Below are 12,940 nucleotides of genomic sequence, written 5' to 3'. Positions count from 1 at the left end.
AACAGATACCAATCTGATGACTTAATTGTAAGAGCTTGTGATAAACTGCCCAGGTTTTTAACTTTGAGACTGTGAATGTTTTTTAAGATTCAGATCACTGGGCCAAATTCATACCTGATGTAAACAGGTACAACTTGAAGCATCAAATGTATGATACCTGTTTACATTGGTTCTGAATTTGTTTTTCAAATCATGAACCAAGTGGCTGTTAACTCAGGAATCAGAACACAAAATGCCTTAATCCAACCATGGAGTCCCCAGCCTACCTAACAGCAAGAGGTTGTATTTAAAAAAAAACACAACAATCTCTGAATCGGTATTTGATTCTGGAACAAAGTAACATATTTTAACTTCAGGATCAGGGAGAGACTTGGCAGTGATTTGAGTTTGCACATTAAACTTTTTCTGCTGGAGCTGTGGGTTCCCATCCAGTCTCAGACAAACAGGTGAAAATGAATATAGTGAATCTCATCCTAAGGGCAGATTCATGCACTGGTTTAGGGAAAGACAGACAGCTTGAATATTCCCTATTCAGGGATTGGTGCAACCCTTTGCTTCACTCTACATTGATGCAGAAAAGCCAGCAAGCATATCTGCCTTGACTATGCCTCAACTTCTTCCCTCCTGTGGCCCACCTCTGCTCCTGGTCAGCTTTGGAACATCTAAGGAGGTGTCACAGAGAGCCAGAGATGTTTCCTGAGTCTTTTTGTGTGTGCTATGCATTGTCAGCATTGTCTAGGTCAACAACAAACCAGACCTTTAATCTTTATTTTCCACATCACACAATTGTGAGTACCTGCTCAAGGTTGTTACATGATTAGAGTAATGGGAATATTGTAGGTTAGGATGAAGGTGATCTGGTTGTGTTGTCTTGTGAACATTGTGCAATGCTCATCTATATTCATAAGCTAGAACTACAGTCTCTTGCTTTCATGTCACACTAAGGGCTTGCTTCTGAGAGGTGCCTAGGGCCACAACTCTCCATGAAATTACAAGAAACTAAAGTGCTCAGAACTTTACAAGAATACTTAGCATTGTGCAGAATCAAACACCCACCAATTAAATAAAACACTTAAAATGTATGTTCAGTGACTGAAGATCTGGAGACATGGCTTCAAGCTGAAAAATGATGGAAAAAGCGAATGACTTTCAGAAACAATGGTAAAGTCACATTAAGTGAAAATAACCTGAATACAACAGGTTTCAGAGTAGCAACCATGTTAGTCTGTATCCGCAAAAAGAACAGGAGTACTTGTGGCACCTTAGAGACTAATAAATTTATTTCAGCATGAGCTTTCGTGAGCTACAGCTCACTTCTTTGGATGCATAGAATGAAACACACAGACAGGAGATATTTATACATACAGAGAACATGAAAAGGTGGAAGTATACATACCAACAGGAAGAGTCTAATCAATTGAGATGAGCTGTCATCAGCAGGAGAAAAAAAAATCTTTTGAAGTGATAATTGAGACGACCCATAGAGGGTGTGAGGAGAACTTAACATAGGGGAATCGATTCAATTAGTGTAATGACCCAATCATTCCCAGTCTCTGTTTAAACCTAAGTTAATTGTATCTAATTTGCATATTAATTTGAGTTCAGCAGTCTCTCTTTGGAGTCTGTTTTTGAAGTTTTTTTGCTGCAAAATTGCCACCTTCAAGTCTGTCACTGAGTGGTTAGAGAGGTTGAAGTGTTCTCCCATTGGTTTTTGAATGGTATGATTCCTGATGTCCCTGGGAGGGATTACAACTGCTTTGGAGGACAGGGTCAAAATTCAAAATGATCTGGACAAATTGGAGAAATGGTCTGAGGTAAACCGGATGAAGTTCAATAAAGACAAATGCAAAGTGCTCCACTTAGGAAGGAACAATCAGTTTCAAACATACAGAATGGGACGAGACTGTCTAGGAAGGAGTACGGCAGAAAGAGATCTAGGGGTCATAGTGGACCACAAGCTAAATATGAATCAACAGTGTGATACTGTTGCAAAAAAAGCAAAGATGATTCTGGGATGCATTAACAGGTGTGTTGTGAGCAAGACACGAGAAGTCACTCTTCTGTTCTACTCTGCGCTGGTTAGGCCTCAACTGGAGTATTGTGTCCAGATCTGGGCACTGCATTTCAAGAAAGATGTGGAGAAATTGGAGAGGATCCAGAGAAGATCAACAAGAATGATTAAAGGCCTTGAGAACATGACCTATGAAGGAAAGCTGAAAGAATTAGTTTGGAAAAGAGATGACTGAGAGGGGACATGATAGTAGTTTTCAGGTATCTAAAAGGGTGTCATAAGGAGGAGGGAGAAAACTTGTTCACCTTAGCCTCTAATGATAGAACAAGAAGCAATGGGCTTAAACTGCAGCAAGGGAGATTTAGGGTGGACATTAGGAAAATGTTCCTAACTGTCAGGGTAGTTAAACACTGGAATAAATTGCCTAGGGAGGTTGTGGAATCTCCATCTCTGGAGATATTTAAGAGTAGGTTAGATAAATGTCTATCAGGGATGTCTAGACAGTATTTGGTCCTGCCGTGAGGGCAGGGAACTGGACTCAATGGCATCTCGAGGTCCCTTCCAGTCCTAGAGTCTATGAATCTATGAATCACAACTGAAAAGTTTTAAATCCACTTAGCGTTTTTTATCCTTTGTTTATTCTTAAAATTTCTCTCTACTTGGACAACGAAAATCAGTGAAATCAGTTTAGCTTGTTATCATTAATTACACTTACAGCATGTCACCCCTGCCAACATAATATTTGTTTAAAATGTGTAATTTGGAGAGAGAACTCCTGATGCCCTGAGCTCTCTCTAAAACTCTGCAACAGATTCTGCCACACTTACCTGCATGAGGACCTTATTATCCAACTGAACTACTTAAGGAATATGGTATTCTTGTAAAGGTATCAGAATCTTACAGACACACTCTTTTTTCTTTTTTCAAAACAAAAGGTGAAAATTTTGAAATTTAAGGAAATCTGTCTATAAGTAAAGCACCTACATAAGGACATCTCTGCATCTAATTTTAGCCACCCACAGTGGAAAACTTCAGCCTAAATTTCAGGCCAAATTTCAATGTATAATGTAATTTTATGATGCAAAGATCTTTTAGAGTAATGCTAAATTTTTGTCCCTACTATACTTATCCTGTGTGTCTATTTAGTCCTCCTTTCACCTCTTAAGGAGTTAACAGTTTACTGAAGCTTTTTCAAAATACAAATGTTTCATCTTATTGAAATGTTGATTTCAAGCAGTTATTATTACTCTTGAGTGAGTTTAATTTGCAAAATAATGGTTCAGGTTTCTATAGTTCACATTCACCTTTTCCCTCTCGTTCAGCCATGCTATCTTGTTCAGCACAAACATTCTACCACTCATATAGGAATGGGCATATCCTTTGACTTACCATCATCTGTGATTTTTCCCTTGACAGATGGAAAAATGTGAAACCCTATTTTCTTTAATGGTTCCCTTACTATTTGAAGCTAAGGCTTTGTCTATACTGCGAATTGAAGGACAAAACTTTTGTTGTTCACAAATGCTTAAAAAAGCATCCCCCAAAGTTTGTTGTAGGCAGGAGTGACAAGGAGAACCCCACTCGTAGGAGATGGAAGTATTTTGTTCTCAGAAGTGCCAACAAACAGTGTTTACACTGCCTGACTTAGCGACACGGCCATGTTGCTAAAAACTGTTTAGTGTAGACAAAGCCTAAGCCTACTCAACCATTCAATTTTGATTCTGGAAGCAATGGTAAGGCAATAAGTTGTATCCACTTAAGGATGTTCTTATAAAACCTGACATGCTTATTAATCACAAATTTGGTACACATTCTGCCTCAGTCTTCCTAGGGTCTGCTGTTGCTTCACTTATTTTATGAAGTCAGACTTTTAACACTTTCAGATCAGTATTTACGTTGTATAATATTGCAGACCACGTTTAGTATTTCCGTATTAAAATTTGTGCCCATGGAAAAGTACTTGGTTCATTTCCGTTTGTATTATATATAGTTCACTCCAGAGTTATGTAATGAAAATATGAAGTTATGAAAGTTCAAGATGATATGCTAAACAGAGAGGGTTCACTGTTTCTAACAGTGGCTTGAATAGCCTATCTACAACTGTAGGAAGAAATATTACTCCAGCATCATCACATCATTATTTGATGGTTGGGGAAAACAAAATCCTCATAAATATTTCTCTCTTGCCAGTCCATTCTGCCACTCTTTTAAAGTGATGCTGCTAAAGATTTGTAGACTTGAAATTAGACCTGTCTTAACTCTTAGAATGCGGACGTTTGCCGCGCTGCTACCTAATGAAAGGAAGGTGTTCAGCATTGTGTCAAACTGGCCTGAATAAGGAGTATGTAAGGTCCCCAAAACTCAGTCCAGGTTCATAGACCAGTTCACCAGAGTTCATGAATGTTGAACAAAGCCAAATCCTGTTTTGAGTGAGACTTCTCCACTCAGGGTTTTGAGGGGAAAAACCAACATCATTCTGTTTATAACTTCATTTTTTCCAGGGATGATCTGTATTTGTTTAAACCCAGAATCTAAAAGTGAAACCCATGAAAGGGGATCCCAAAATCAGCAAAATGTGCACATAGTGTCCTGTGAACAGAATCTGCTGTATTTTGCACAAGGAAGGGAGGGAGGAGTTGGTTTTTGTGTAGAGAGCAGAAGAGGTGGATCAGACTTTTGCCATGGCTGGTAAATCTTTCATGACAAATGCACAGGAGCTTCCACCAACACACAGGCTGGCCCTATTTTATCATTTCTGCTGCAAGTACTTCATGAAGTCCTTCTGAGCCTAGAAGACAAATGGAAAAGAAATCCTCTTATTTTTGTATGAGTGATTCATCCTTGGTTTTCCTTAAGTGATGTTCCTGTTCATTTTAAGGTGCATGTTCTTTTTCCCCTTTTGTGTAAAAAAAACCCCAAAACCTTGCCTTGTTGTTGGTTGACCTGGATACAAGTTATAGCTCTTGAGACACCTATTTATTTCCAAGGCTGTTGAATGTACTGTTCCACCTCGGGCAGAATCATTAACTATAAAATATCTTCCAAGAGTCCAGTCACTCTAATGAAACTCCATTGACCTATGCCGCAGTTAATCATCTGTGCTGTTTTGCTGCAGAACAATTTCATATTTTATTTCCTCTGTTAGGAAATTGCTCATTTAGATGTTCTTAAAAAGAGAGAACCATTTTGTATAGGCCTTCCTTTTACTGTACTGGTTTAAGATGTGTTTGTTATTTTTCCTTTGATTTTTACTGTTCTTGCAAGTTATTTTTCATGTTCTTAGGCCATAGTCTTTCTGTCTCTGTGAGGTTCAGAGTGCCCTCACTTCCCCTAACATACATCAAGAGTTAAAAACACACTGCACCTTGCAGGATCAGTCTCTGTTTAATTTCATATAAGACCCCAACTCACTTCATGAGATTTCAGATATCAGTGTCATACCACTGACACTTAGAGGTATTGCTCTGCTGATTCTTTTAGAACTTCTATTTGCTCATTCAAACCTTTTGAAGCCAAGTCAATGTGTTTTTCTTAAGTTACAGCTCAATAATTTAAAAGTTGAGTTATTAACTGTCAGTATTCAGTCTTCAAAAAATGGTGAGACACCTGCCCTTTCATTTGATAGTGTCTCTGATAAACAGAAGTGAGTTGGTGGTATGCATTTTAGGGGGGTTTAATTGGATTCTGTTTTGACATTTATCAGGCATATCAAAGTAAATGCACTGAGTTCCTTTTTATAACTGTAAAATGTGTGTAACATATGACTCATTAATCTGGGATTAATATTCCACAGAAGCTTTGAGTGAATTAACTTCTTGATTCTTCTTGTAATCTTTGTTGTAATGTATTGGAATTGTAGTTGGAACTTCCTAACCCCGTCACACTGGGTCCAATTGATTTACAGTGCTGACTTCCCAGTTTTGATCATGGCTACAAAAAAATTCTACGGTTCTCAGTTTGAAGAATATGTGTTAGTTTTCAGTTCAAGAGAAGTCAGAACCAGATGGCTCTTTTGGTATTTAATTTAATTTAATCAAATACTTCACAGCTTCTTTTCAGTCCCTAGAGGCATTACGGTGTATGGTAAAATTTTCAAAAGCACTTAAGCAATGTAGAAGCCTAAGCCCCATTTTCAAAAGTGATGTAGGCACTTAGCAACTTAAGTCCCATTGACTTGCACTTAGACTGCTAAGTGCCTAAGTCACTTTAGAAAATGGAACATAGGCTACTAAGTCATTTAGGCTCCCTTGAAAATTTTTACTCCCCAGTCTAGTAAAATGAGCATGGTGCCAGGAGTCCTTGACCTGCAGTGTGGCCTTGAGATAGTTTCTTAACTTTTCCTTGACTTGATTTCCCCATCTAAGCTATGAGGATAATGCTACTTACCTTCCTCACAGCAGTTTTGTAAGTTTATTAGTAAATGTTAATATAACACATCGCAACATTCACTGTTGTTTTTGTGATGCCATGCGCTTGTGTGGGGTCTATCAGCTCCAGCAGTGCTATATGCCAAGGAGACCTATATCCCTCAACAGGAGCAGGACTGACCACTGGTCAAACAGCATCTAATATGAGCCAGAATTCAGAGTGCACATAAAAGGCACTTTGCTCAAAATATTTATATTTTGTTCCTATGAAAAAATATACTGAGTATTATGACAAAAGTTCACCTCCTCCATAATGTGGAGTGGAGACTACTAATGAAGGCAAAGATTTTCAAAAAGTAACTACCTGATCTTGAAGGCTTCAATTTTTGGATTTCCAGCTTGAAACTCTTCGAAGGAGTCTAGTTTTCAGAGAGATGGGCTCCGCACTTTCTAAAAGGTATCCTAAGTTAGGCACCAAAATATCAAGGCCTTTGATACCATTACTTACTTTTTACAATCTTGGTTGGAGATATTCTATGGACCCTAGGGAGGGGCCTCTGCTGGAAGGCCTATTATCTGAATAACCCTGTTATTTGATGCATCCTGAAATTCCTTTTCAAAAGTATTATAATAAACAGAGATAAAGCATTTATGGCAAGGATGATGTAGCAATATCCAGAGAATGAGTAACTATATCCCATGTAAGGAATTCACTTCAACAGTACCTTCAACTTGGTGGCCGAATTTTAACAATTGTGTTCTGAAAACTCCACACCTGTAAGTTCTTAAGTACTTTGGGGTAAGATCTTTTGGTCTTGTTTCCCTGTTCCTCTACTTCCTTCATGGTCAACTAAAATTCTGTTAGTTCTCATATTTTAATAAGGAAATTGTTCCATCCCTATGGTATCTGTTACATTTTCAAAGCAGATGGGAAAACAAATAGTTCTAATGACATTTACTAATTTTATATATTTATTGATAACAGGCAGGTAATATAGTACCATTTTTTTCACAAATATGGGCATTCAGTAATTATAAATATTATTTCAGATTTCAATACCTCTTCCGCATGATGACCACAAATCACTTTACGAACTAATGAATGCATCCTCCCAGTGACCAAGGATGGGATGTACTAATAGCCCCACTTTACATGTGAGGAAACTGAGGAATAGACAAAGTAAGTGATTTATCCATGGTCATGCAGGATGAGAATTGAACTCAGATCTCCTGACCTACTAGCAGTTAATTTATATTTATTTTTGTTGTTTTACTTTTAAAATTCTATTTCATATTTTAAAAAATAGAAACAAAACTAGCTGTTATTCCCTGGGATGAAAGAAGCATTGTTGGTACTTTGGTTACCTGGAGGAATAGTGCCTTTGGCTCTATACAGAAACTCATTTGGATTTATTCTGTAGTACGTATGTCCTGGATAGTCTGAACTTAACTTCTATGGCAGCAAAAGACTTGGGTTGTCTGCCAAAGCTCTTGTTAAATGAGCCCCTACAAGGGAACTCGTTCACCTGCAGTTCCAATTCTTCATGTGTCAGGGGAGCCACCAACTTCCCATAAGATCTTAGTAAAACATTCCAGCAGAGATCCATAGATATACAGGTGTGAAAGGCTCTGAGCAGCACCACAAACAAAAACAAATGAACAGGAAATCTGAAATTACTTTCAGAGTTGTTTCTTTTTTTGTATCAACTCTCATAAATCTCAAATTGCCTTTGAAATGCGACTGGTGATTCTGAATAGCTATAATATCGACAAACCACTGTAAAGAAGTCACAGAACTTGTAGTTGGCTGTAATTTCATTTTGGGGATCTAAGACTTGAGGATCACCTGGGCTGTAATAAGTGTGTTGTGACTTTAAAAAAATTATTTAGTGAAACGGAAAACAGGAGTATAGTGGTTCAGTGTTTATTATGGACACTTTCCTATTAACAATCATTGCTAGCATAGGCATTCACATAATACGGCATTCCTAGTGGACCTGTAATGAGCAGCCAATGTTTACCTGAAACATTTCATCTGGTAGAGAAAGCAGAACCTGTTTAATCCTGACTTACTGAGATAAGATAATTAAGAAAGGAGAAAGTGGATCTTTAGAAACAGAGGAACTAGAGCAGAGGTGGACAAACTATGGTCTGCGGGCCACATCCGGCCCGCAGGACCCTCCTGCCCAGCACCTGAGTTCCTGGCCCGGGATGCTAGCCCCCAACCCCTCTCCTGCTGTTCCCCCTCCCCAGCAGCCTCAGCTTACCCCACCGTCAGCGCAATGCTCTAGGTGGCAGGGCTGCAAGCTCCTGGGGCAGTGCAGCTGCAGAGCCCAGCCTGACACAGTGCTCTGTGCTGCGTGGTGCGTGGCTGTAGAGCTGCCAGCCACCGATGCCCCAGGCAGCGCAGTAAGGGTGCAGGAGGCGGGGTGTGTGGAAAGGGGTCAGGGTGGTCAGAAGGTGGATATGCTCTTATTTGCCCATCAATTACTGAGATCTTTATCAACCTTTTTTTTTATCATATTCTTACATCATAAAGATTCTTAAACCCAGCAAGTTTCATGTGCTGATATTTTTGTTTAATCCAAACCCCATTATGGGCTAATTCCTGCTACTTTATTTATGCAAAACTTTCATGGGTGAAATTCATCCTTGTGCAAAGGGCTAGCATAAGGCCTGTAGGTCATTTAAAGTGTATTTTAAGAGGTGTAAATAGGTGTTCAGTGATAGACACCTAGGGCTGGCCTTCTCAGGAGGACAGAATGTCACCCCATATGAGTATCCTAGGTAAGTAAAAGTTGATATGGAATAATGCATCCATATGAGTATCCTAGGTAAGTAAAAGTTGATATAGAATAATGCATTAACTAGATAATTAACCAGATAATAGGTGTTCAAGCAAAGAGGGGTTAAATTTGACCAAGTCTTTCTTCTATTAATCCCAGAAAGCAATATAAAATTCCTCAAAATCTTTTCACTAGGACATAATAATTTCCCTCCAGTAGGAGGTGTAGACCTGCCCCTTTCAAGCACTAACTTAACCATAATGCAGAAGAGGGGAACTAGAATCATGTTTCAACAAGAACATTAGTAGGCAGGGGACAATTCTGACTAGAAATTCAGTTGTGGACAGTACAGATGTGGCTACTGTTTTCTTACTCTGATCTCAAGAGAGAACTTAATTCAGTTATCTGCGAGTTTTCTCTCTCCCTGACAGTAAGAGTGCACTCAATTATCCATGGTTCTGTTGGAGAATACAAGAAAAAAAGATTATTATTATTGTGTGCAGTAGTTGCGTGACATTCAGAAGCAGGAACAGTGCTGGACAATGGAATCTGCTGAGGTGGATTCTTTTTATCCCCGCTGCTGCTGACTGAATGGTAAATAAAGGTTCATCAGCATCATGGCAGGAGTTACCGTGGCAATGAAGTAAAACAGGGATTATAATGGTATTGTAACAGGATGGTGAGATTCTTCTGTTGACCCACTGTGTTAGTGGTGGGGGACCTGTGTGTGCAGATGCTCACTGAGCCCTGCATGCATCCTGGGCAGGTTGGTGCCGCACACTGGAGATAAAGGCAAAGGAGATGGCTCTCTGATCAAAAGAATCTATGCAGTTGAACAGTCTTAGGCCTGTGGAGGAAAGCTCGGACAGTACTTTGTGTTTGTTTTGTATTCATTTTTTAATAAAGCCAAACTCCAGGAAGGGATGCGTTTTGATCCCACAATGTCTCTTGATTATTTTGGAGCTGGGTGGAAATGCCACTTGCGTTTACAATTATGGGTTGCTGGTTCAAACTATTTGATTTGGGCCCAATTACTAGTGAGGGAAAACTATTACTTACCAAATGGTTACCTGTGGATCATGTAGAATTATGGAGACGTTTCCATATTACAAAATCACTACCAGGGCACCACAATGTGCATCCTCAATAGAAAGGCCAATGGCTGAGCAGTGAAACTGAACCACTCACTTGCCCCTTCAAGGGGGACCATCCTGTTGAAACTTCAGCACGTTATTGCATCACTAAGAATATGTCTTCATTCCAGGGTTAATCCGGGCTATTACTTGGATGTTGTCCATAACCCCCCTCCAGTCCACACACAGCGCCTCTCACCTGAGTTCAGGGGTGCTTTCAATCTGAGCGACCTGGCATGGCTGGAGGTGTGGATTAGAGCCAGGTTTCACTTTCACTCAGGCTCGTAATCCATCCACACAGGCTAAATCACTCAAGTGTTGATGTCCTCCAATAATTTGCAACAATTCCTCCTGTGTGCTCAGAAAGACAGACAAGTTCTCACCTAATCTTCTGGGAAAGAATCAGAGTGACTCACCTTACTCAAGCACAAAAGAATCATGGGATATGTCCCCAGAAGTCCTAATGACACACATGTATGTGACTGCACAGTAACTTGAGTAGGACTTTGATCCCAGATGTGAGTAGCTGTAATGCACCCAGGCTAACTGTAGTGAAGATATATCCTAAAGGGCAACTCCACTTCTGCTATGTGTTCTGTACCCTTTCTGTGGATAAAGAGAGGAGTGTCATCACCATAGAGTGGAAAAAGGCCAGTACCTTTCACAAGCACTAAATGCATTTTAGAAAAAAAATGGAAAGGAAAACAAGATGTGAAGATTCTTCACCAGCCCTTCTGTGGAATGTAAAATTTGCTACAGGGTTCTAAGCTGTTTAATGAGCCCCGTAGGAGTCACTTTTTAAAGTCACTCTTGTTGATTATCCTGCATGCACCAGATATCCAAGAAAGCTGACATAGTAAAGTTATATACAGCGTCTCAGTGACCTCTTTGCAATGAAGATAATATCTGTCCAATAAAGCCTCGACAAAATGACAGTGACAGCTGCACTGTGGTATTCAGTTTGATTTGAACAGGTCTATTCAGCAGTGTTGGGAGCAAGTCTTTCATTACAATCTGCAGCACCAAGAAAAACAACTTAAACCCATCCTAAAAAGTGAAAATTTCCCTTCATAGCTGCAGAAGCTGGTTTTGGTAACCAGAAACGGGTGATCTTCATAGTTTTCTCCATATCTCTATGGTTTGATTTTTTTTACTGTCTTCAAAAGGCTGCAATCCTCTCTTCACTACTGATTTCAGAAAGGAAGGAAACCTCACTTCTTTCAAAAGCAGCAGCAGTCTGGAGTGTTATGGGAGCAGAACACTCGAAGGACAAGCATCAGAGAAGAATGTTTTTCCTGAGGAAAGGTCAGAGACTTCCTGCATGGGAAGAAGCTCTTATCCCAGGAAAAGATCCAAAGTCACTGCTGAAGCGTGGATTGCGTTATGTCAATCTGAGCCTCATAATGAAGGGGATGACAAATGTGCCTGATTTTTTGTGGGGCTTGTCGGAGGTGCAGAAATTGAATCTTTCACACAACCAGCTGGTGGTTCTTTCTCCGGCTTTGGGGAAACTAGACAGATTAGCAGTGCTGAACTTGTGTGGCAATCGCCTCAAGTGTCTGCCTAAAGAGACTGGGCTACTCAGAAACCTGAAGGTTTTATTTGTCGATATGAATTGCCTGAGTGAAGTGCCAGCAGAGCTCAGTCTGTGCACAAAGCTGGAAGTTTTAAGCCTTTCGCACAATTGCATCTCACAACTCCCTTCAAGCTTCACTGATTTGACAAACCTAAGGAAGTTGAATCTGAGTAACAATCGTTTCGTTAACATCCCCTTATGTGTTTTTGCATTGAGGAGTTTAGATTTCTTGCACTTAGGCTCCAACAGACTTGAAAACATTGCAGAAAGTGTCCAGTACCTGGTAAATTTGCAGATCTTTATTGTAGAAGATAACAACATTCGCACCTTGCCACGGTCTCTCTGCTCTATCACTGCACTTGAGTTACTAAATGTAGCTTACAATTCTATTCAGACCCTTCCACATGATCTCTATCTGCTGCACAGATTGCCAAAAATTGCTTGGAATCCAATGGATAAAGGGCTCCATATTTTACATAACCCATTGTCCAGACCACTGCCAGAGATTGTAGAGGGAGGACTGGATGTGCTCTTCAACTACCTTAAAGAGAAAAAGCAACACAACTAAACTTGCACTGTGTTTGGGATCAACGCTGTCACCAAGACTCAGTCCTGTCAGTGCACTTTCTTAATCAGTGGTTTCCATTTCATGACACAGGGAGACAATAAAGACTAAAGATGGTTTCAGTAAAGTTTGCTGAAAACGTGAAATCTGACTATCTGGTTTTAACTGTGCATAGAGTGTATTTTCTAAAACATCCCTCTCTGTAACTTTTTCAGTATTTGGTGTGTCTTTTAGGAAAAACTGTGGTCAAAATTTTGCTCTTTATTATAAATAAACAGATTAATGCAGGCCATTAGCATTGTCAAGAGTACATTTGCCATCTTTCAGACTGTAGTAATATTAATATAAATGAGATTTTCTGTATGTGGTGTGCATTTGCACTTTAATACGTGTTCATTTCTTCCTACACAGATACACCACTCCACAAACATTCACTGCAATCTAAGTGACTTTCAAGGGGGAACATTTGATTTATTCACAAAAGAGATTTGCTAATATGTCC

At 39.6% G+C, this 12,940-nt stretch overlaps 1 protein-coding gene across 1 annotated transcript; it reads left to right on the top strand.

The window, feature by feature from the left end:
• Positions 1-11,298: 11,298 nt before the first annotated feature.
• LRRC30 (leucine rich repeat containing 30) lies at positions 11,299-12,712 on the top strand. Its single transcript, XM_050942179.1, has one exon. It carries the CDS (start codon positions 11,545-11,547, stop codon positions 12,439-12,441), a length of 897 nt encoding a protein of 298 aa, XP_050798136.1. The 5' UTR covers positions 11,299-11,544; the 3' UTR covers positions 12,442-12,712.
• Positions 12,713-12,940: the final 228 nt, after the last annotated feature.

This window comes from Gopherus flavomarginatus, chromosome 2 (genome assembly GCF_025201925.1).
Source record: "Gopherus flavomarginatus isolate rGopFla2 chromosome 2, rGopFla2.mat.asm, whole genome shotgun sequence".
Lineage (NCBI taxonomy): Eukaryota > Metazoa > Chordata > Testudines > Testudinidae > Gopherus > Gopherus flavomarginatus.
The sequence above is the reverse complement of the archived record's forward strand: the minus strand, read 5'-3'. Positions and strand labels throughout refer to the sequence as shown.